Genomic DNA, 22,742 nt, shown 5'->3' on the forward strand with positions numbered 1-22,742 from the left:
AAATATGCACCCCTGCCAAGGAAGCCCCAGACAAAGGAAGAAAAGAAAGGAGAAACCGTGGTTGTTTTTTGTTTGTTTTCTTTTCTTTTCCAACAGATGGCTACAGAGCTGTTTGGAAATCCACAGCCTGGTTTGAGACGGAGGTAAAGAAAGCCTACAGCCTGACTAGAAGCTATTTTGGCACTCCTGTTGTATTTGGGAGATCTTGGGCCACCCCAGTCTCCTCTCTGATAGAGAAATTTGCATCCATACCAACTCAGACATTTGTCTGCTCCCTGCTCTGTCCTCGCTGTCCCAGAATCAAGTACCGTAAACTCTCATCAAATATTTCTTGACTAACTGATTGAATGACTAAATGAACAACTACTTTGGTACACTTTTAGGCCACGGCTCTCTGGGAGCTGCCTCTGTCCATAAATCCTGACTGGAATGGCCTTGATCTATACTTACAAGCTATTCTCAATTATAACTACTGGACCAGGAGTGGACACCATCCACAAGAGCAGTCAACAGACAGCCTGGCCAATGCCTATAGCCTGTGAGACTGGCCAATCAGCAAGACGAGCTGGACCAATCAGATGACGGGATGTGCGTATCGAGGGATAAGGCACTGAGCAGGGCACTCAGAAGAGGGACGGCAGGCTGCTTGAGGGCAGGGGCAGCGTCGACCCTGTTTCCACGCTGTTCCCCATGCATGTTATCCAGCATTACACCAGAAATACAGTAACTGTTCAAAAAACAATCTCCCAAATCAAGCCTGGGAGGCCAATAAGAGACAGCCCATAATGAACAATTCAGGGAAACCAGCAAAAAGGGAGGGGAGATACTGGAGCCAATGGTAAAGATCATCAATGAAGCTGAGAGAGACAGGGGGGAGGGGGAGAAAGAGAGAGAAAAGTTGGTGGGTATCAGCGTCACTGCCATCCTCTCTGTACACGCCTGGATCCGTATCATATTCCTGCATGCTGTGCTTGGCAGGGTGAATGTTTTTCTTTTCTGTCAATCCCCTAACAGCCCAAGGTACAGCGCTGCCAGACCTTTGTGTGAAAGACCAGCTATATCTGGCTTGGTTAAGTAAGTCTGTCTTTTCTTTTTTTGCCATTGAGGGTTGCTAAATGTACGGGTGTGTTGAGAAAGAAAGCCTCTTTGAAGAAAAACGAGACTCTTCCATGTTGGCTGCCTGGGCTTCGCTGCCAGCCTGTGGCCTCTGGGGAGGTGATGGAGCCTTCAGTGGGTGGGTTCAGTGGAAGGAAGTTAGGTGATGGGGGTGTGTCCCTGGAGGGGCGGTGCTGGGGCCCTGTCCATCCTCTGCCAACTTCTTTCTGCTTCCTGGTCACCATGAGGTGAGCAACTCTACTCCACCACAGCTGGTGCCATGGCATTTGTTCTCCCAAAGCACTGGGGGTCAACCATCCATGGATAGAAACCTCTAAAATGGTGAGGCGAACGATGCCTTTCTTCTTTGTAGGTTGATTATCACAAGTGCTTTGTGACATGGCAGAAGGTCGACGAACACGGACCTGGCACATTCCTTCTACACTGCAGCTCAGCTACAGGACGTCTCCCTCACTTGGGCCTAAATGTGTGAAGTCACCAAGTCATGAATCAGAGGACACAAGGAGGCATGGTGGCTTGTACACTGAGCTCGTGGGGACCTTGACAAGCCCAGCCATTGACTGGCTCTGTGGTTAAGCCAATTCTCAAACTATTTTTGAGCTTTAATTTCTTTTTCTAAAATGAAGAAAATGACATTCAGTTCTCACATTCTTAGAATTAAAACTAGCACCTAGCACGAGCACGCTTGCCCTGTGTATGACTGGAGCAACTTATTGTTTATATCTGTAAAGTTCAATCAACTGAGGATTTTCTATAAATCTCATACCAACTTGCAAGACTTGCAAAGTGGAGCCTTGCATCTCCATTTTACATACGATGAAACCAAGGTGCAGATAGAACGATGTGATTTGTCCAAAGGAAGAAGCCAGACTCTTATCTTCAGTCCCAGCATCTTCTCACAACGCTGACCACAGCACACAGCAAGGAAGACTATCAGATGACCCTTGGCTCAACCAACCATAGAGACCAGCAGCAATACGCAATCACACCCAAGACTTCATCCAGGTATTTGTATACAAAATGCAAAAGAGATGAACCCATCCATATAATAAAGCAATGGATTTGTGGATGGATGAGTGAATGAATGAGTGATCATTCTGCTCTTCATCCTATTCCTCATGTGATTCTCCTCTGCACTGAGAGCCTCTCAGGAAACTCCTGGTGCTTATTTCTCTCCCTTTCCCATGGGGATCTCTATCAGGGGTCTGGCACTGGGGGCATCGTATGCTGGCCCTGTCCATTCTACGTACTGGTTTCTGCGGTCTCGTACTCGCTGTCTCTGAGGAGCTCAAAGATGTCCACTTCGACCTTGGCCTTGTCCAGCCTCTCAGGAGCGCGGTTGATGCGGTTCTTGGCGAGGGTGATGGAGAGCCGCTCCCCTCTGCTACACTCCATGGGGTCGTCCAAGATAGCAGCTGTGGGCAGGCAACCACACAGAGACAGTTGGTACCACACCCACTACCAATGCCCCACCTCTTCCTCCGGCCCCGCCTCCCACCACTACCAACTTCCTTTCTAGGCAGTTCCCCGAATCCCCCTCTCCACCGTGACGACCTCAACATGGTCCCCAAAGCAAGCTCTCTACAAACTTCAGGGTTTCCATCTGCAGCCCGATGGAGTTCCGATATACAGGTCATCTGCCAGAAGTTGAGGGCAGACAGACTTCTGTGACATTCAGCCCCTGAATCTCTGCAGCAGGGATGGCCCAGCCTCCATGCTGACTTGACTCTGATACTTTACACATCAAAGACCAAGACACAGAATACTAAGAAGCACTTCTGCTACTTTCCACAAATCAGGAAATTCTACTTGTATGCCTAACCTCATAGAATAATCAAAACTAAATTTCACGTACTCAGGGAGCCATGCAGGGACCAAGATACGGGCATCTGGGTATTAGCAAAGTCTGTGCACACCTGCAGTGAACAGCCACCTGCAGGGGTGGCAAAAGGACCATGACCCTGTGACTGACACGCTTGAGGACACGAAAACTTCCCTCCAAGGCAACTTCAAGGAGCAAGACCAGAATGAGGTGCTTATGCGAAGGCCATGTGCCTTAGGAGCTCTGGCTGGGACTGGCCACCAGGGGCCCTACCTGTTCGGGGGTCCAGGTAACAGTGATTCCCTGGAGGTGGACCTTCCTGTGCACAGACATACATGTGCTGTCCCTGGTAAACTGGCTTCTGGGCATGTGAGCAACTTCCCGAGGTGACAGACAACTGGAGGAGGCTGGGCTTGTTCGAGGGGAGGGAGAAGCCACTGCTGGATTCTGCTGGCTACTGAGACGCAGCTCAGACATATGAGCCATGCCACCGGTGAGCTGGAGAGCATCTCTGAACTCTTCCTGGTTGAATGGCCAACTCATAGGACTTTGTGTGAGGACTCAGCTCGGTGTGGGTAAGGGGCCCAACACAGGATCTTAACAGAGTAACAACCGGTGTGGGTGACCCGCCCAGCTTCAGGACTGTGGGATGCGTGAGATGCTCGCTAGCTCAGAGACCTGGGTTTGCATTGCCCCATTAGGAAATGGGACCTCAGTTTTATCACCTCTGACTACCGTGAAAAAGCAAAAACGTGTGCTCATACATGTTCTGCATAAATACATCTAGTGACTGAAATCCTTAATTCTCTTGATAGAAGAAGTTACAGAAAATAAAAATCCACATACAATAGCTTTTATGCCAGCATTTACAGCAGCATTGTTCATAATTGCCAAAAGTTGAAACAACCCAAATGTCCATCAACTGATGGCTAAATCAAATGTGTTATTTCCTATGCACAGGATTATTATTTGACAATATAAAGCATTTATACATGCTACCATGTGAATGAACCTCGGGAAGTTGCTAAATTATGCTAAAGTGGAAAGAATCAGACACAAAAGGCTCTATTGGCTGGTTCTATTTATAAGAAGATGTCTAGTCGAGGCAAACCTATAGAGACAAAAAGCAGATTAATGGTTGTCTAGAGTTAGGGGACTTGGGCTGGGGAATGAGGAGTGACTGCTAATGAGTAGGGTGTTTCTTTAGGGGGTGATGAAAATATTCTAAAATTGACTGTGGTGATAGCAGCACAGCACTGTGGATGTAATAAAGCTACTGAATTGGACTTTAGGTGGGTGAATTAATTATGTGGTATGTAAATTATATCTCAAGTGAAGTCATTATAGAAAAAAATATCCAACTCATCTTTCAGTAGTTGAAAGAAGCAGGAGGAATCAAGGCAGACAGACTCCAGTGACATCCAGCCTCTGAATCTCTGTGGCAGAAGTGGCCCGGTTCCATGTGGTGTCTTCTGTACACTGCTCTAATACTTAACACCTCAAATCAAAGACCGGGACACAGAATATTTCAAGGCACTTTTCCTGATTTGTGGATGTATCTCTATGCCTCGCCTCACAGAGTAATAAAGACCAAGTTTGATGTGCTCTTGGGGCCACACATGGGCACATCACAAGACCTAGGCTATAACATGGGCCTCTGTGAATTAATTAGCCAAGGGCTGTGTGTGACTGGCAGGCTGGGGGGAGGAGGGGACAGTGAAACCCTCCACTGCAGTGACCTTGGGGAGCGAGGCCTGAAGGTGGTGCTTCCTTAGGAAGCAGAAACCAAAAGCAGCAGCACAGTGACAGCCCAGGTAAGTACCAGAACAGACAGGGAGTAGAGGAGCGATGCTCAGAGGGTGATCCTCCCTCAGGAAGCCTAGAGGGGGCTGTCTGCCAATCCCCCTGCCAGTCTCAAGGATCCACAAGCCGTGGATATTGAGGTCCCACATGAGATCTAACATGGGGAAAATGCTTCAGAGTCAGAGACGTAATAGACACGGTTAGGCTATCTGTAGAGAACAAGGCAGAATCATCTAGACTGTCAGGAACTGGCAACGCCATCCATCCTTGTCTCAGGAAGGCCCTGGATCCACAACATGGCAGCTCTATATTCATTGGTGCTCATTTGTGCATCCGGTGTAGTTGCTGAGCAAGCACGGTCTCAATTGCTGAACAACTTGGCAAGATGGGTTTTTATCTTCATGCGGGGGTGAGAAATTGGGGGTCACAGAAATCTCCTGACCTACACACATTCTCAGAGTGAGTGCATGGTTGGAAAGGAGTGGGCTCAGGTTGGCCTTAACCACAGTTCCTCTCTGTTCTCATGAACACCTGCCTTCCCAGGGACATGGGCTGAGGAGGTCAGAGCAGAGAGGACACACCACCCTCATGGACAGGGTGAAGGAAGTCACCAAGGCAGATCAGCCCCGAGACGCAAACAGCAGCTCAGCCGGAGCCTGGACGGGCAGAACTTCTTCCAGGTCATTCCCCAGCTTCCTTCACAGCACCTCCCTCCCCTCCACTCCCTGTGGGACATCTAACCATGGCCAACTTCCCCAACCTAATAAATAGTTAACAGATCACTTATAATAAAGCAAAATTAATTAATCATCTCTCAGAAAATGCCTAATAATCGTCTAAATCTTAAAATGTTCCCCCAAAGGACCATATGCTCAAGGCCCAGTCTCCAGCCTGTGGGGCTCCTGAGAAGTGTTGGAAGCTCTAGAAGGTGGGATCTAGCGGGAGGAAGTTAGATCATTGGGGGTGTGGCCTTGAAGGGGGCATTGGGTCCCCAGCCCCTCCTTCCCTCTCCTGGAGAACACCCCAAGGTGAGCAGCTTCCTGTGCTATGCATACCTTGACACATGCCCAGAAGCAACAGGGCCAAGTGGTCATGGAACCACGAACCAACATAAACCTTCCCTCCATTAAGTTGATTTATCTCAGGGGTTTTGTCACAGAGGTGGAAAGCCAATTCATCTCTACTGAGCTGAGGAACTGAGAAATGTGTTCACCTGGGTATGTTTACATTACTCAGCCACACTGGACCCAGGACACAAATGGCAGGATCACAGCTAGATTGCAGAAGGAATTCACCTCCACAATGAAGGAATTCACCTCTACCCAGAAGGAATTCACCTCCACAATGAAGGAATTCACCTCCAAGAGTTCTGTTCTTATTCAATCTGTTCCCTCTGTTCTCTTCTTTTTGCTCAGGGCACATTCAAGGTGCTATAGATGTCAGTGGGTGGGTGACACCCCCAAATCAAGACGGCAATTGGAAATAAGGGCTGGTCCCTGATCACCTATGATTAGTGTACCTCTCAGAAGAAACAGCGGAGACACCATTCTCTGGGTCCCTTTCTGTCTTTCCTTTTCCCCACACTCTCCCTCTCCTCCTCTCTACCAGACCCCCCCCTTCCCTTTGAAGGTGGCCACCAGTAATTCAGGAAATGAGCTCCTACCACAAACCAAACTAGGTACATACCGCCACGGTTCTGCCCTTTCTGCTCTGTGGTATCTTTGCAGCCTCTGAGCGGATTAAGACAGCGTGTTACTACAAACCCAGATGTGCAGGACCCAGCCGGCCGACTAACACTGCAGTCAACTCCCAGAACACCACTGGTTAGACTTAGTGGTGGGAGTTCGTGAGCAGAGGGAGAGAGGGTGAGAGAACTTACATGAAAAGGCATGTGGGCCCCTGGGCACTCTTCTTCTTCCCTCCCCAGCTGGTTTGGAAAGGTCTCAGCACCGGGAGCTCGCTTGGCAAGTGATCACCTGCTTTTGAGGACCCCGAATCCTGCCCTGCCTGGCTCCCTCCCCCACGGCATTCTGGGCACCACTTTTCATGAGGGTTTTAGTTCCTGACAGAGCTTAGTTTCTGGCTGGGCAGAGGCTCCGGCGGATGGCTGGTTGGCATCAAGCAAATTGAGATCAAGGTAATTAGGTTGAACACAGGAACTGGATTCTGCGGCTGCAGACACCACAGGCAAGGTACAGTCTCAGGATCCTTTGGGACACCAAAGGGACAGGTCACACCCACAGGCATTGAGCCAATAGCACACTTGTTCTTCCACAGTCCCAGGAGAGAGGCAGATGGAAGGAGGAGAGTGCCATGCTTGAGACTTAGTGTGCAGCCAGTCCTCTGGGCCCATGCAGGTCCCCCTCCCAGTAGGGAGCGAGGCCAGGAAGCCCAGAGGTCCCAGCTGCTGCCAAGTAAGGACAGATGAGCCAGCACATCTTTCCGTGATGGGGACTGCTTCACATGGAAGCCAGCCAGCAGCCATTGGGAGGCTGGGAGGCCCAGGTGGCAGTAAGGGTGAGGCTGAGACCGACACACCTGTGTGCACAGACCAGGGTCCACCCTCCTCCCTTTTCTGGCCATGGAGCCCCAGAGTATACCTCAAATCTGGGTATCCCGGGCACCCCTTTCTGGATCCAGGAGTCCAGGGGTCTCAGGCCTTCACTTTGAGCCTCTCGCCCCACCAGGTCTCTCTGGGGTCAGAGGCTCACAGAAAGGGCAGCTTCTCTGCTGTGCCTATCCCAAACCCAGGCTGCTCCTCTGCTTTGGCCTGCTGTGGAGAAGGCACCTCCCTTGGGGCTGCAGGCCTGGCTGTGCTCACTCTAGCCGAGCCCTGAAAAGTATGGCCGGGGCCAGCGCAAGGCTGGTGAATGCCCGCTGACCTCAGCACCACCCCATCGTGGGAAGGCTGGGTCCCAATGGGTGGGGGGGGGGGACTAGATGTGCCTCCGGCAACTCATTTCCTCCTGCTCCGGGGACCAAAGCATGACCTTTCACCGGCATGGTGTCCAAAGTCTCTGAGAGGATTGGACTGGCTCTGTTCCTGCCCTGCGCCCTTGCTGATCCAGTGCCTTCCTCATCCCCCTTCCCCTGCGCACCTCTTCCTTTCCTGCCCTAACCCAGGACGCTCTCCCCCGGTCCTCGGCCCTAGCGTTCCTTCACCTTGGACTTTCCCACAGCCCCGCCACCTTGGCAGGGACCTACGTATCCATCGGTACCCGTGAGTGTCCTCGGCATCTTGTGTCTTGAGAGTCCCAGTAACAATCTAGAAAGGACCCCTGAGAGTGCAGGGGGGGTGAAAACATGTATAAAATTCACTTGAGGGCTGCGTGGGGCTGGGCAGGAGGGGAGAAGGGTGAAAGGGGTGGCGGACACATGGAACTGAGACCATGTTGTAGAACTACTTAAAGACAATAGTGAAAATAAAGGTCCTGAATGAGCCTTCCTTCGAGTCTGCCTAGAATCCCACATTAATCCCCCTTCCTTTGAGCTCCTTCAACATGTCCTCGTGCCTGTGTGCTGTCTTTTTCTGCCCAGACAGCAGCTCCTTGAAGCTGTAGACCACACTGGACTCGTCCTGGTACCTGCGCGACTCGACATGCAGTGGCCTGCAGTGAGGGGCTCCTGGGCACAGGAGCAGTGCCAAGCTATCACAGCTGTTGACTCTGGCACCGAGGATGGAGCATCCGCAATTGAGGACAGAAGGAACCGGGCCTGGGTGTGGGCAGAGGACATGACACAGTGATGCACCCACCAGAGCTGGCCATGTCCTCCTCCTGGGCAACCTGGAATGGAGCTTGCCCTCCTCCTCCACACCCTCTCAACAGCCTGGGCCTGTCAGGTGGGCAAACCAGCTCCTTAATCCCTGGACTCTTCCAGCGGCTCCCTGCCGAAAATTCCAGGCACTTCTGTAACTCTCAGCTCTTTTAAGGGCGACATAAAGAGATTTCACTGGAGAGCCTTTATAGGCAGTATCTATAACATGGCCTGCGGCTGTTTAGCCTGGCCTTTAACAACCCAGTGCTAACAAGAAGAAAAAGATGGCTTGAGCCCGAGGGAGCCGGTTAGCTCTGCTCTCCAGCTGACCCTCCACCCCTCCCCCTGTCGCTCCCTCCCCTCCTCCCCCCATACACCAGCTCCTCCACTCAGCTCTGTCTCTCCATGCCTTCCTTTCACCCAGCCTTCCTGGTCATTTCTCCACTGGAGGGAAGTGCAAGCCTTCAACACCGTGGGGGCCTATGCTGGACTGGACGGTCATCAGCTTTCAGGAGATAATCTTGTCCCAGGATTCTGCTATTCGTCCAGTCGTTCCTGCAAGTACGCCCCTCGTCCGCCTGGTGCATCCTCCGGCTCTCTGCAGAGCCCTGGTACTTCCAGGAGCTTCCTAGACCTTGTGCACAACCTCCCCCAAAACACAACATGTATGTATATCCAAGGTGTCCCCAGGTGAATGTCCAAGAGCAAGGTGCAAACCAAATCTCCCTCTCCCTTTCCCACGCTCCCTGCTTTTATTATGCACCAACTACCCAGTCCCACTGCTTCTCACTCAGCCTCCCCAGCAGGGCTCCAGTCAGCTCTCCTTCTCTTCCTCCATCAGCCTTTTCATCTAGCGATTGGCCTGCAACCCTCACTCGCGCCTGCCTCCAGTTGCTTCCATCACCTCCTATCAGTCTTTGGCCACACAACTGCCAGAGCAACCACTGCACTGCTAGTTAGTCCTCACCTTCAAAATACACAGCATCCCCTGGCATGGCAGACAAGACCTCTCCCTATGGCTTCCCTAATATTCTAACTCCCTGCTCATCCTGACCTACTGGAAACAACACAACTCCCACAGTGCAAAGGCAAACTGTGTGTCAACAAACTCCTTGCACTGCTGCAGGCCTGAGTACCCTGTCCCCTCCCTTCCTCTGCCACCTCTCCTTTGCTCACTCAGAATGAGGCCTTACCCCAGACAGCCCCTCCTCCAGGAACCCTTCCCTGCACACAGCCTCCGGCACCCCATCCCATCATCAGATCAGCCTTCAGCTTCCACCATTTGATGCTTTCCAGCCCCGGGACCTGGACCTTTGTCCAGCAAAAGCGCACGGTTTGCAAGCGCTGATGCCAAATTTGCATTGGCCTTTGCAGGATTCTATGCCAACTTCTATTCCTTCCTTCAAAATTTCTATTCTGATAAAAGTTCTATGATTTCTTTTTTATAAAGGCATCATGGAAAAAAAAAGACTCTTTTGACCAAATTATACTTGGACAATTGAATAGTCCTTTTAAACAGGAAAAAGCTCCCTTTATATTCTGTCTCACACCATATGCCAAAATGGAAACAAAACAAGTCACAGATAAAAAGGTAAAACCTAAAACTATGAAACCTCTAGAGGAAAATCTTCACGATCCTGAGTTAGACAAAATCTTTTAACTATGACACCCAAAGTGCATCCCATGACATGAAAAAGTTGGTAAACTGGACTTGACAAACACCTGTTCTTTAAAAGACCTTCTTAACACAATGGGGGAAAAAACAGGCTGCACACTGGAAGAAGATAGTAGTACATCTACAGAATGTGACAGATAAAGGATATATATTTTTAGGACTCAATAATAAGAAAATGGCCTGAATTTTAAAATAAGGTAAAGATTTGAGTAGGCACGTCATTGAAGAAGCAATATAGGTGGGAGGAAGATATGTTTAACATCATTAGTCACCAGGGAAAATACAATTTAAAACCATCCTGACATAGTACTATCGACTGGTGGGGATTAAAAGGCTCGAGCACCCACAGGTTGCTAGGGGTGTATCTCATTTCTAGCAGCTACTAGATATGCCCCCCACCCCCCAAGATCTTTCCAAACTCTGTATCCCAAATAGCACCGAGATTATCATGTCCTAAAAGTGGGGGCCTTTTCTTCCTTTGCAGGGTCAATTAATTACACCATTCCTTGTGTGCACCTTTTGGCAGAGCTGTTTCGCCCTCTCCTTGCCCAGGGCAGAGTGTTCTGTAGAGAGGACTTGGAAATGGGCACAGGAAAGCATAGAGCTTTCCAGGAAGGAGAGACGACCTAGACACTAAAGCACAGGGCAAGCAGCATGCTGTGCTCCGTGCTCAGCGGGGATGACCTAGATCCAGCTAAGTGGCCATAGAATCCAGCAGAATGTGAGTCTGGCACAGGCCTGTTGGGGCCAGGCCAGTGGATCTGCAGTGGGGAGGCACTGGGCTCGTGGCTGGAGGTGGGGTGGGAGAGGCTGCAGGGGATGGGTAAGGAGGGTGAGGAGGGTGGAGGGTGAAAGGAAACCCTCTCCCTACCAGGGCTGTGTTCTGACAAGCAGAGAGGTACGCATGCGCGCGCGCGCACACGTGTGTGTGTGTGTGTGTGTGTGTGTGTGTGTGTGTGTGTGTGTGTGTGTGTGTGTGTGTGTGTGTGTGTGTGTGTGTGTGTGTGTGTGTGTGTGTGTGTGTGTGTGTGTGTGTGTGTGTGACTTAACACCAGAGCTGAAGGGAAGCTGTGTCGGCCTGGAGGGTACCCAGGAGTCTACACGCAGAAGCACGCCGAGCGTGAGGCTGTCCATTGCTGTGGGCACTGCTTGCTTCCCTGTGTGTGGACTGCTTTCCATGCCAGCACATCAGGCTGTCTCCTCCTGTCTATGTCTCTCCACAAGCCAGCATGGAGCTGGTCACACTGTGGCCTTCCGGAGCTATTTGATGTGTGTTCGTGACTAGCTGTCCATAGCCTGGCTTACCGTCATCTTCCACACTCCCACAGCTACATAAAGGTCATGATGACCCTTGGGGGAAGAAAAACTGTACGAATCAAGTCTCTGGACAGCCAGTAATTACATCTACATTCACTGCCTTATATATTGGCCATTTTGTAAGGTCTCTGCCTTTCCAGTTAAGCTTCTTCAGTTTCCTTTCTCTCCCTGGATCATCCACCTCCCTTTCTGGTTTCCTTTTGGGGAAAATTATCCTCATGCATCCTCCTTTAGGCATGGTCACAGAGATGTCTCCTGTCCCCAACTTCTGCCTCGCTGGCCCTGGCCAGGGCAGCTGTGGCTGGCCTGGTACACGGCCATGGTAGCATTGCGCTAAGCACTGCCACACTGTGGCTCATGGCACACAGAGCCAGGCTGGGGTGGCGGGGGGGAGAGCAGTGAGCGAGAGCTGCCCATTTGTCTTGTCTAATGGCTGCTGGCGAGAGCCTTCTGGCCAAGTTGTGGGGCAGCACTGGCCGAAGGGCTGTGGAGTGATTCAGGCTGCCCGAGTCTTGATGGGTTGTGCGTATGCAGTGATGCCAGGGAGATCTGCCTGTGAGGAGCAGGGCAGGCCCAGCCTGGGCTGGCTTCCTCGTCTGGGGCGATTCAGTCTGGTGAGTGGATACTGGCGCCAGTGGGGTGTATACAGTTAGGAGCATGTGACAGGGGACACCGCTGCTCCCAAAGACTCACAGGGTAGTTGTGGAGATGGAGGGCAAAGATGCAAAGACCACGGCTACAGGGCTGGCGATGTGGCTGAGTGGTAGAGCTCAGCTTAGCATGCCAAAGCTCTGGGTTCTCTTCTCCAAACCAAGCTGACATGAAACACCACACCCATCCTGTGTTGAGGAGATGAACGGTGAACCCAACTGGACAGCTGGCAGTAATCATTGTAAGAATCCATTCCCCTGACCCTCCCACCTATCAGTCTGCACAGGCGATGTCACCAGACGTCCTGTCACCTTCCTGATCCCATGGAGACCCCAAGCCACCATTTTGACCAATGCTTTGAATTAGGGAGAGTCACGTTCACTGGAATCCACAATTCAGGACCCCGTCACCTCTGCTCAGGAACGGCTGTCACATTGAAAACCAGAGGACAGAGGCATCGGGTTGATGCCCAGCGCCCCACACCCCAGGAAAAGCACAAGCAAGAGAAAACAACAGCACAGAACTGCTCTGAGTTCTTTGCAGAAGGATGGCTAGAGAAACCTGAAGGGCCAGCGCTTTGATTGCTTCTACCCCGGAGTCATCTGTCTCTTTTCCCAGGAGACCAAACCTCAGTGAATACATTTTTATTTGGTGTCTTCCGTTTCTGAGGAAGGAAAGAGCCAGGGAAGGGAGTATTTATCCAGGAAGTCACTGGGGTTTAGCGTCTAACCCAAGTGTCCCCAGCGGGGATATTTATTTGACAATTACTCAGATCATCCGTCATTCCTTCTCTTTTGCCCTTTTCCTAAGGTGGAAGGGAAGAGATTCCTACCAACAAAATGTGTCATGCTTCAAGCTCACGTTGTAATTATGACTTCTAATTGCAAGTGACGCTGTTCTGGGTGTCTGGGCGTCAGGGAAACCCTCATGGAGCTCACCTCTGGAATGTGGGGTGAGCTCTAGGAGGTGCCCTGACCCCACCCCCGGCCCTGTCAGACACATAGCCTTTCCAGGAGTCTGTGGTGTTCTCAGCTTTTCATGATTCATCCAGTGTCTCCAGAATCCCAGAGACATCTTACTTTTCTTTCAAAATAACGTGCATGTGAGGCAGATGCCCTTGGGGGTCCAGAAATATCCCTGGAGGGATCATGAGAAGGGGCTACAAGACCAATGGGCTTGGCTTGTGCTCAGCACAAGATGAGGGGCCAGAAGAAGGGGTCAAGAGATCACACCCAGCATAGACTCTGCACTAGCACCCAGTACACCAGGCCTTGTTCTTGCTTTCCAGGTAACCTTATGCTGACGGGCTAAGTCTCCCCAAAGAGCTGCTGGCTGAAAGCACTGCTAAATAAGCCACTGTCAGAATATTCAAAATGCATAGACAGTCAAACAAAACAACACAAAACACAAACAACCACTGGATGATCAACTGTGGGGGGATAAAAACGCAGCTCCATGCAGATAGCATATACATCCAGGTAAAAAGCTAATAAATTTTATTTAGTATAGACCGTGCAATTACCCATTTTAAAAGTTAAGGACCGAGACCGTAAACCCATTAAACTTCAAATCTTCCTAATAGACAGCTAAATGAGAGAGACAAAGACAAAAGGCACAGAGGGAGAGAAGAAGAGGAAGAAAAAGACCCAGGGGAAGAGGAAGGAGAAGGAAAGAGGAAGGCAGGAAGAGAAGAGGGGAGAAAGGGAAGAAAGAGCATGATAAAGAAACACAGGACCAGCTGGGTGGACTTGAGACAGGCCCAGGAGGGGCAGAGGAAAGGAGAGACATGGTGTTCTCCCAGGTCCTGCTGGTCTTCTGGATCTGCAACCAAAGCTTTTTTTTTTTTAAAACACCAGGCCTGGCACTTGAACTCAGGGCCTAGGCACTGTCCCTGAGCCTCCCTGCTCAAGGCAGTGCTCTACCACTTGAGCCACAATGCCACTTCTGGCTTTTACTGCATATGTGATACCTAGGAATCACACCCAGGGCTTTGTGCACGCTAGGCAAGCACTGTGCCACTGGACCAAGCTCCTGGCCCCAAAGCCTCTTCCCATCCCAGTGATAGGCACCGATGGGGACAGCGACTTCCTCTGCTGATTAGAAAAGGATTCCCTCAAGTTTGCCTGCTCTTCTCTGTTCCCAAACCAGCACCCTCATTTACGGCAGCTCCCTCTACCTCAGCCCCATTCAGAATGGGGGTCTTTGCAGTATAAGGCTGTTCTGAGCCATGCCCCGGCCTCTCACCACTGAAGCAGCATGGGCAGTATGACAGCTATGACAACTGAAAACCACCCCACATAGGCTGCCCTGGCTTGGGGTGCAGGAAACAGCCAAGGTTCCCGAGCTGGGACACACGGGTGCAGACTGGTGTCAAACTGCCGTCAACGCTAACCCTTAACCGTTGTTGCTCTGCTGCCTACACACAGCCACCAGAGGAAATCTTCCCACAGGGACACTCCTCCCCTCCACCCCGCTCCTTCTGGTTAATCCTAAAGTTGGAATTCAGGGCCTGGCTGCTGTCCTTGAGCTTAAAAAAATTTTTTTTTCAAGGCTAAGATTCTACTTTCGCCACAGCTCTACTTCTGGCTTTTTGGTAGTTAAGTGGAGGTAAGCATATCCTGGACTTTCCTGCTCGGGCAACCCTGGAACTTGACCTCACGAATAGCTGAGGTTACAGGCATGAGCCACCAGAGGCCCCTCTGCTGGGCTCCTCAGATGGCCTCTCAGCAGCATTCGGAACCAACGTCCACGGAACAGGAACGCATCAGGATTACTGCTTTGTATCAGCCCCAACCATGGAAGGAGAGGGGAAGGAGGGAGGAGAGGGGAAGGAGAGGGGAAGGAGGGAGGAGAGGGGAAGGAGGGAGGAGAGGGGAAGGAGGAAGGAGAGGGGAAGGAGGGAGGAGAGAGGAAGGAGGGAGGAAAGGGGAAGGAGGGAGGAGAGAGGAAGAAGGGAGGAGAGGGGAAGGAGGGAGGAGAGGGGAAGGAGAGGGGAAGGAGGGAGGAGAGGGGAAGGAGGGAGGAGAGGGGAAGGAGGAAGGAGAGGGGAAGGAGGGAGGAGAGAGGAAGGAGGGAGGAGAGGGGAAGGAGGGAGGAGAGAGGAAGGAGGGAGGAAAGGGGAAGGAGGGAGGAGAGAGGAAGAAGGGAGGAGAGGGGAAGGAGGGAGGAGAGGGGAAGGAGGGAGGAGAGAGGAAGGAAGGAGGAGAGGGGAAGGAGGGAGGAGAGGGGAAGGAGAGGGGAAGGAGGGAGGAGAGGGGAAGGAGAGGGGAAGGAGGGAGGAGAGGGGGAGGAGAGGGGAAGGAGGGAGGAGAGGGGAAGGAGGAAGGAGAGGGGAAGGAGGGAGGAGAGAGGAAGGAGGGAGGAAAGGGGAAGGAGGGAGGAGAGAGGAAGAAGGGAGGAGAGGGGAAGGAGGGAGGAGAGGGGAAGGAGAGGGGAAGGAGGGAGGAGAGGGGAAGGAGGGAGGAGAGGGGAAGGAGGAAGGAGAGGGGAAGGAGGGAGGAGAGAGGAAGGAGGGAGGAGAGGGGAAGGAGGGAGGAGAGAGGAAGGAGGGAGGAAAGGGGAAGGAGGGAGGAGAGAGGAAGAAGGGAGGAGAGGGGAAGGAGGGAGGAGAGGGGAAGGAGGGAGGAGAGAGGAAGGAAGGAGGAGAGGGGAAGGAGGGAGGAGAGGGGAAGGAGAGGGGAAGGAGGGAGGAGAGGGGAAGGAGAGGGGAAGGAGGGAGGAGAGAGGAAGGAGGGAGGAGAGGGGAAGGAGGGAGGAGAGGGGAAGGAGGGAGGAGGAGGGGAGGCAGCCACAGGCGGCCATGTTCTCCTCATGAGTTTACAAGCATGATCTTTTCCATGTATGTTGTTGTAATTAATGGAAGGGTTACGTTATTTTCCGTTATTTTCCCCGGGGAGAAGGCGCATTACTTCACATTTGTTGACACCCTTTCTCATAATCTTAGCCCATAACAGTGGGCCCCCAGTCCCTGACGTTAGTTCCCAACGCATTGTTTCACCGTGATCTGGTTCTGGAGCCCCGATCTAACTCTCACCCGCACAGCTGCGTCTGCCACGCCTTTGCCTTAGTGTCTTCTACTAACTTGACCATGCGTGCAAAGAAGCACCCACAGGACCCACTAGGACACAGCTGGCCACGCCCACCCCCTCGGCTTCCGACTCAGTGGAAGGCTGGAGTGGTGTCTAGGAACATTCCTTTCTGTCGCGTTTCTAGGAGCTGCTGGCACAGCTCAGCGTCCCTGAACGGGCCTCCAGCCCCAGGCCTCCACCACACGAATCCCTCCTTCATCCTTTGCGTGTCACTGAGTTTTGAAACCCGGCCACTCCTTGAACACCATCCCGCAGGCACATGGACCCGGCTCTGACCACACACCATGAGGTATCCTCGGGCAAGCTACCACCATCCTCCCTCCCGTCGTGTCCAAAAGTCAGAAAATGAATTACCATAGGACCAATCAAGGGAGTTTATTCTCCAAGACAGTGTCGAAACTGCAGTCTCAAACTGACCCTTGTCCAGCCACTCTCATCCATCACGAATCACTGTATATAAATGCAGGAGCAAGTCGAGTGTCCCTGAGTGTTTAAGCAAAGTAGATACACACAATGAAGTATTATGCGATGAAAGAAAACTCTGGCACATGCTCAAACACTTATAAACCTTGAGATTATTGAATGAAGGGAATAAACCAGTCTCAATGCAATAAAGACTGCATGGTTCCACTTAGGTGAGGTACACAGAATAGTCAAATTCTCTGTGCAGAAAGTACAGAGTGGTGGCTGAGAGCTCAGGGTGGGGGGGTAATGGAGGGAGGGGAAAACAATAAGTTATTCTTTAATGGGAATATATTTGCAGTTTTCAAGATGTAAAGCGTTTTGAAGATGGATTGTGGCAATGTTAGCACAACAAGGTGAAGGTTAAATGAACACTACTGAACTGAGCTGCCTTTAGCTGAGGGGCAGCACAGTGCTGCATTCCTATGGTCCCAGCCACTCCCGAGGCAGAGGTAGAAAGGTCACAGCACAAGACCCTGTGTAGCAAACAAAGGCTACAGGACTGTGAGTGTGGGTCAAGTGGTAGAGTGCTCGTCAGGCAAGTACGAGACCCTGAATTCAATCACTGGTACCACAAAGCAGGGCTAAAAAGAGTTAAGGCAGTTTTACATTATGTGCATTTGATCACAATTAAAAATAATTTTTAGCAGCAAAAACCCTGCTTTTTCATTTGCAAAGTGGTTTATATGGCTCATCTTATTTTCATTTTTTCATAATGTACACTATAATAGTAAACTATTATCTTTCCTATTTTGTAGATGAGTGTTCATGAGCCTAGGAACAAGCTCAAGGACAAGGATGGGTAGAGAGATAAAACTAAAAAATCAGAGGCTTTTGCTCTCCTACCCGCATTCTCCCTGGCATATCACAATATTCTGTAGAGTAAATCACCCTTTTATATGCTAAAGAAAGTGCAGCTGGCTGGCTGGGAGAAAGAAAGGGAGATGAGGAAGGAGGGAAGAGAAGCAATCATTTGATTTGGAGATTCCTGCGTTTTCTTCCCAGGATTGTGGATAACATCATCTTCTTCCTCACCATCCTTGTCATAATCATTATTATATAGATTATGGTGAAGAAAATGGAGACTTTAGGTCAACTGGCTGATCTCATAGTTCCCCTCCCCCAGCACTGGAGTGTGAACTCAGGGCCTCCCTGTAAGCTAACCATGTGGGTTTTCTACCACTTCTGCGTCCTGCCCAGGCCTGCACCAGGACTCTAATCTTCCTCTTTTAGGTTTTCCATCATAGCTAGGATGGCCCATTTGTCCCACAGTACCAACACTGGGTTGAGTTAGAGTCTTGCAAGTTCTTTTCCCCGGGCTGGTCTTGAGCCATGATCCTCCCCATCTTAGCCTCCGAAGTACCCAGGCCTGTAGGCATGAACCACCATGCCTAATAATTGTTTGCCAGTCTTGGGGCTTGAGCTCAGGGCCTGAGCACTGTCCTTGGACTTTCTCAAGGCTAGAGCTCCACCACTTGAGCCTCAGCACCACTTCCAGCTTTTTCTATGTATGTGGTACAGAGGAATCAAACCCAGGGCTTCATGCATGCTAGACAAGCACTCTACCACTAGGCCACACTCCTGGCCTGTGATTTTTTTCTTTTCTTTCTTTTTTTTTTCTTCTTCTTTTTTAAATCTAGAGTCGTGTGGCTTCTGAGCTGAGAATCCTGGACCACACTGGTTCTGAGTGCCAGTGTAGCACCCAGGTCCATGTGTCCTGGGCTAGCAGCCAACTGAATGCCTAATGACTTTGCTTCTTCCACCACCGTCCCAAACAAGTCACACACTATTTAAAGGAGACGTTCTCCTAAACACTCTGCCCTCTCCCTCTCCTGTGCAGCTGCATTTTGCCCAGGGGCTAATCAACTTACCCTCCTTGGTCCTTCCTCTCAGGGTGAGAAAGACATGGCCTAGAAAATCTCTGCCCCGTCCCCTTCCTCCTGGCTCACACAAGATGGCACATCATCTCTCCTATTCTCCTACCAGCACTTACATCTCTGTGGGAATTCTTGGGGACCAAAAAAGAACACATCAGGGCAGTGTCTCCTTCCTCAAGCCCCTGCCTCTCATCCATGAAGGAATCCACAATGGCAGTCCTGGTGCCTCTTCCACCAAACCACACTCTGTCCTCTGGCTGACAGATGAGTGAAAGATGTCTTCCCCATGCCATGCTGGCCAGGCTCCTACAAAGGGAGGGCTGACCAATTTTCCAGGGACCCCAGGAGAGAAAGAGCCTGAGACAGAGTCGGCCTGAGAGTCTACTGAAGGTCTCTCCTGAGGCAGCTCACACCACCTCTTCTAAGTTATGTCTTCTTTCCATCCCTGCCTCCTTCCAATGTTGCTTCAGAGCTGCTGAGGCAAACAAAGGATTCCACAGCCTGGCCCAGAGCACAGAGAGTGCCGAGGTCCCATTGATTTAAATCACAGGCTCATCGCTCCCCACCCCCCCCTTAATGAACTTGGCTGCAAATGTGACTCCAGTCCCTGACTCTCCATCAAGACCTGTCATTGAGTGGCCTTCCTTTCCAAGCCTCAGAGCTGGTTAAATCTACCAAATGTTAACCCACTCCATGAATCTCATGGTAATGAGGTTGACTTTCGCTTCACCACAAGAGCTGGAGGATTCAAAAGGTGATTTAGTGTTGGAAAAGGCCGATGTTAAACCTTCATGTCAGGGGACGCATTGCCAAACGCAGCCTAATAACCGCATCATTAAACGCACACTGAAATCTTTACTTACATTCTCTTTCATCTCACCCCTGTCTGTAAAACATCAGGATATACGTGCAGCAAGTCTTTCATCCTCTAAACAAATGTAGTCACTCCTGTTCCTCTCCTCTGTCAGCCATTTCTGGTGGCTCTGGGAGTTTGCGGGGGGGAGGGGAGGGGGAAGCCAACCTAGCCTCATCCAGGTCCACTTCAATTCCCATCAAAAAGACCCCAGTCACCAATCAACCTCCACCGGATGCTATGTCAGGACCCTCCACGGTCCCTGCCTTTGAGAAGCGCACAGATAGGAGTTGAAACAAAAGCAATTCCAGTCACCTACCACCCAAACCCACAGAAACCACATGGGTCCATAGTGTACAGGAGGCTGAGACATCCCTATGTCCAGTGGCTTCCCAGCCTTCACATTGTCCAGCGCGATATGTGACGCGGGTGGATGGCGGTGGAGAAGCCAGGCAGATGCCTGCACTCCACTTCTGTGTAACCCCTCGTGAGAACACATTACAGCAATGCCCGTGTGTGCATCTGCTACCCCACTACGCTTCTTACCACCATTCTATAGTGTCGACTTGTACTTATAAAATATGGTTACTGTAAAAGCAGAGCGCCAGGCTACCTTGACTGCCTCAGACACCTTGTGAATTATTTCTCTGTGGTTGACTTCGTCTTCTGTTGCCTTGTTTATGGAACCTAAGAACAACAGGTTATATTACTAATGCACATCTCATATGGCCCAGGAATGGGTGTGTGTGCGTGTGTTTATGTGCAGGTACATATGCGTGCACTCATGTACATGCACACATACATGGTATAAGGAGAGTCTGGTGGTACATCCTGTGAATTCCAGTACTCAAGTGGGTTATGAGGCAGAGGATCAGAATTTCAGAAATTCAAGACCAGCTTGAGCTAAAAAAAAAAAAAATATGAAAAAGCACCTTCATTCTTCCCATACCCAGGGTAAAACAAACTATCCTGTCTCCAGCAGGGAGAAATAGGAAAGGAGAAAAGAAAACGGGCCCCATGCCAGGGTAAAATCTGGCTCTTGAAAACCGTCTTTGCCTTGAGGCTCTAGCCCTTCATGTAATGGTGCTGAGGCTGGGTTTGGGTCCCTTTCTCTCCCCAGACTTCAGGTATCGCCATCTCCATGGCTTTTCTGGGTACAGCCCACACCACTGGGCTGGAGCCTCACCTGTGCGGCTCATCTGGGCAGTCTGCAGATCAGGGTACACTGCCCTCCCCCTTGCTCCTCAGGAGACGGTAACGGGTTCTGTCTGGCGGTCCTACCCCACACTCTGCTTCTGTGTGGGGTTCTGCAGCTCTTCAGGGCCTATCCTCTGGAGCCCATGGGATGGCAGCCTGTGCCTCATGGTTTGTCTGGATGCAGTTCATACCCAAACAAGCCTCACTAGTGCCAGAGTTGGGGGGTCCAGGAGCGTGGTAAGCAACACCCTATTCACCCTGATGCTCAGGTCTCACCTTTGAACTCACTCTGTCCCTGGGCCTTGTTGATCTCCAGAATGCCATCAGAGTCACGATTCCTCTGACCCACACAACAGGGCCAGAAGCCCATTGAGATGGCTGGCCCGCACCAATCACCTCACCAAATGGCTGCTTGGCCTCATCGTTGGTTTCCTCTCCCCAACAAGCAGTCTCGTTCTTTACGAGATGGGCAGGCTGGGGGTGGGGGTAGTGTCTGAGCTTCACAGTCTGTCTGTCTGGCAATCAGTCACCAGTGGGCCGGGAGGTGGTCAATGCTTGTGGATAAAACAAGGTCAGAGAGAAGACAGACAGTGCCTGCAATGGCGATGGGACAGGGAAATGGTTTGCCACGGTTTGTGTCTTCTGAAAGGATGGCTGGAGCCAGAAGCTGAACTTTGGTTGACTTCCCAGTTTTGCTAGGGTCAGCGCTCATTAACTTTCACTGCATGGCATAAACAGATGCTGGGGATTGAGGCCCTTTTATCACGCCACCATCTCCCGGCAGCTCTGTGCCGCAGGATTTGGAGAAGATTTGTATGTGTTTGTTTTGGACGCCATGCCTTCCCTATAAAGGAGGATGGCCGCACTCCTTCGGCTTTGCTACAGCACCCAGGGGGGCTGCAAAGCCAGGCGGTGCTTCAGTGACTACTTACTGACTGACTAATTGTAGTAAATCCTTTGGGGCTAACCACAAAAACTGGGAGCTCCTGCTTAATCTCGTGGGCTGAAAGAGGGAAAGGCATCCACTCATGGCCACCATTTTCAAGCATTAACTCCTGAGACGCTGCACGCATTGGTTTAGCCGGTGAGGGGAGCCACAGGTCTGTCCACACCTGGGGATGCGGAGAACCTCCTTATGAGCTGGTGGAGCTCCGTGGAACACTCTTACATCGCCTTGAAAGCAGCAAACTCCCAGAGGCTGTGAGGCTGGCTTCCACCCCCCTCTACCCCTTACTCAGGATTTGGGAAGCAACACACTACAGAGCCTGGACCCCAGCTCCAGTAAGAGTTTACATTAGTCTAAGTCAAGAGTTCAGCCAGCCATGAACGATGCACCAAGTCTAGCCTGCACCTGTGTGTGTGTGTGTGTGTGTGTGTGCGCGCGCGTGCTCGTGCATGAGTGTGTACACATGTGCATGCATGTACACACATGTGATGTGTTGAAGGATACAGCAGCACAGTGGTAATGGTAATAACGGTCTTTGAGCTAAGACCATTACCTTACTTTTTTGTCTCATGATAATTTTTTTTTAAATCAAGGGTGTTCCAGACAGATAAAAATTATACCAAATTAATATATTAATATCCGTTAATAAAAGCTTAGTGGATCATAGCCATGCTCATTCATTTAATCGCTATTTATAGCTGCTTTTGTGCCTCAGTAGCAGCTAAGAGGTTGCATCAAAGGCTCTATTTGTGGCCCACGAAGTTTAAAATATTTATGATCTGTCCCTTTATGGAAAAAATTTGCCAACCCCTAGCCTAACCAATTTTCAAATCCCATTTCCCTTCTCAGTGCTTTTGTTTTTTTCCTTAAGAGCCCAGACTACGTTGATCGGAGCCAGGCAATCCCCATGGCAGTAATTGGTTCAGGGTGGTTAGTGATCCAAATTGGCCCATTAAGACTTGAGGAGAGAGGATGCTGTCTGCCTGTTACCACTCTCCTGTTGGACCCAGGGAAAAATATTGCTTCTGATAGCCTGTGGCAGGACGGGGGCCAGCCTCAGGATGGAGCGACCATGTTGTGACCAGAGGCTGGTGGCCTCTGAGGAAAATTGTCCACAGTCACCTGCCACTCAGTCTCCCATAGCAGAGGCCCGTCTGTGCCTTCAGGCACAAGCAGCCT

The 22,742-nt window shown here is 50.9% G+C and overlaps 1 protein-coding gene across 3 annotated transcripts in view; it reads right to left on the bottom strand.

The window, feature by feature from the left end:
* The window catches only part of Grik4 (glutamate ionotropic receptor kainate type subunit 4), a 289,257-nt gene that overhangs the window by 118,590 nt on the left and 147,925 nt on the right, over window positions 1-22,742 (bottom strand). For all 3 annotated transcript variants that reach the window (XM_090319318.1, XM_090319317.1, XM_090319316.1), the window contains exon 4: window positions 2,367-2,531. In XM_090319318.1, the coding sequence (XP_090175444.1) occupies window positions 2,367-2,531 (165 nt within the window). The remainder of the gene's footprint in view (window positions 1-2,366; window positions 2,532-22,742) is intronic.

This window comes from Megascapheus bottae, chromosome 27 (assembly GCF_031878675.1).
Source record: "Megascapheus bottae isolate mThoBot1 chromosome 27, mThoBot2.hap1, whole genome shotgun sequence".
NCBI lineage: Eukaryota > Metazoa > Chordata > Mammalia > Rodentia > Geomyidae > Megascapheus > Megascapheus bottae.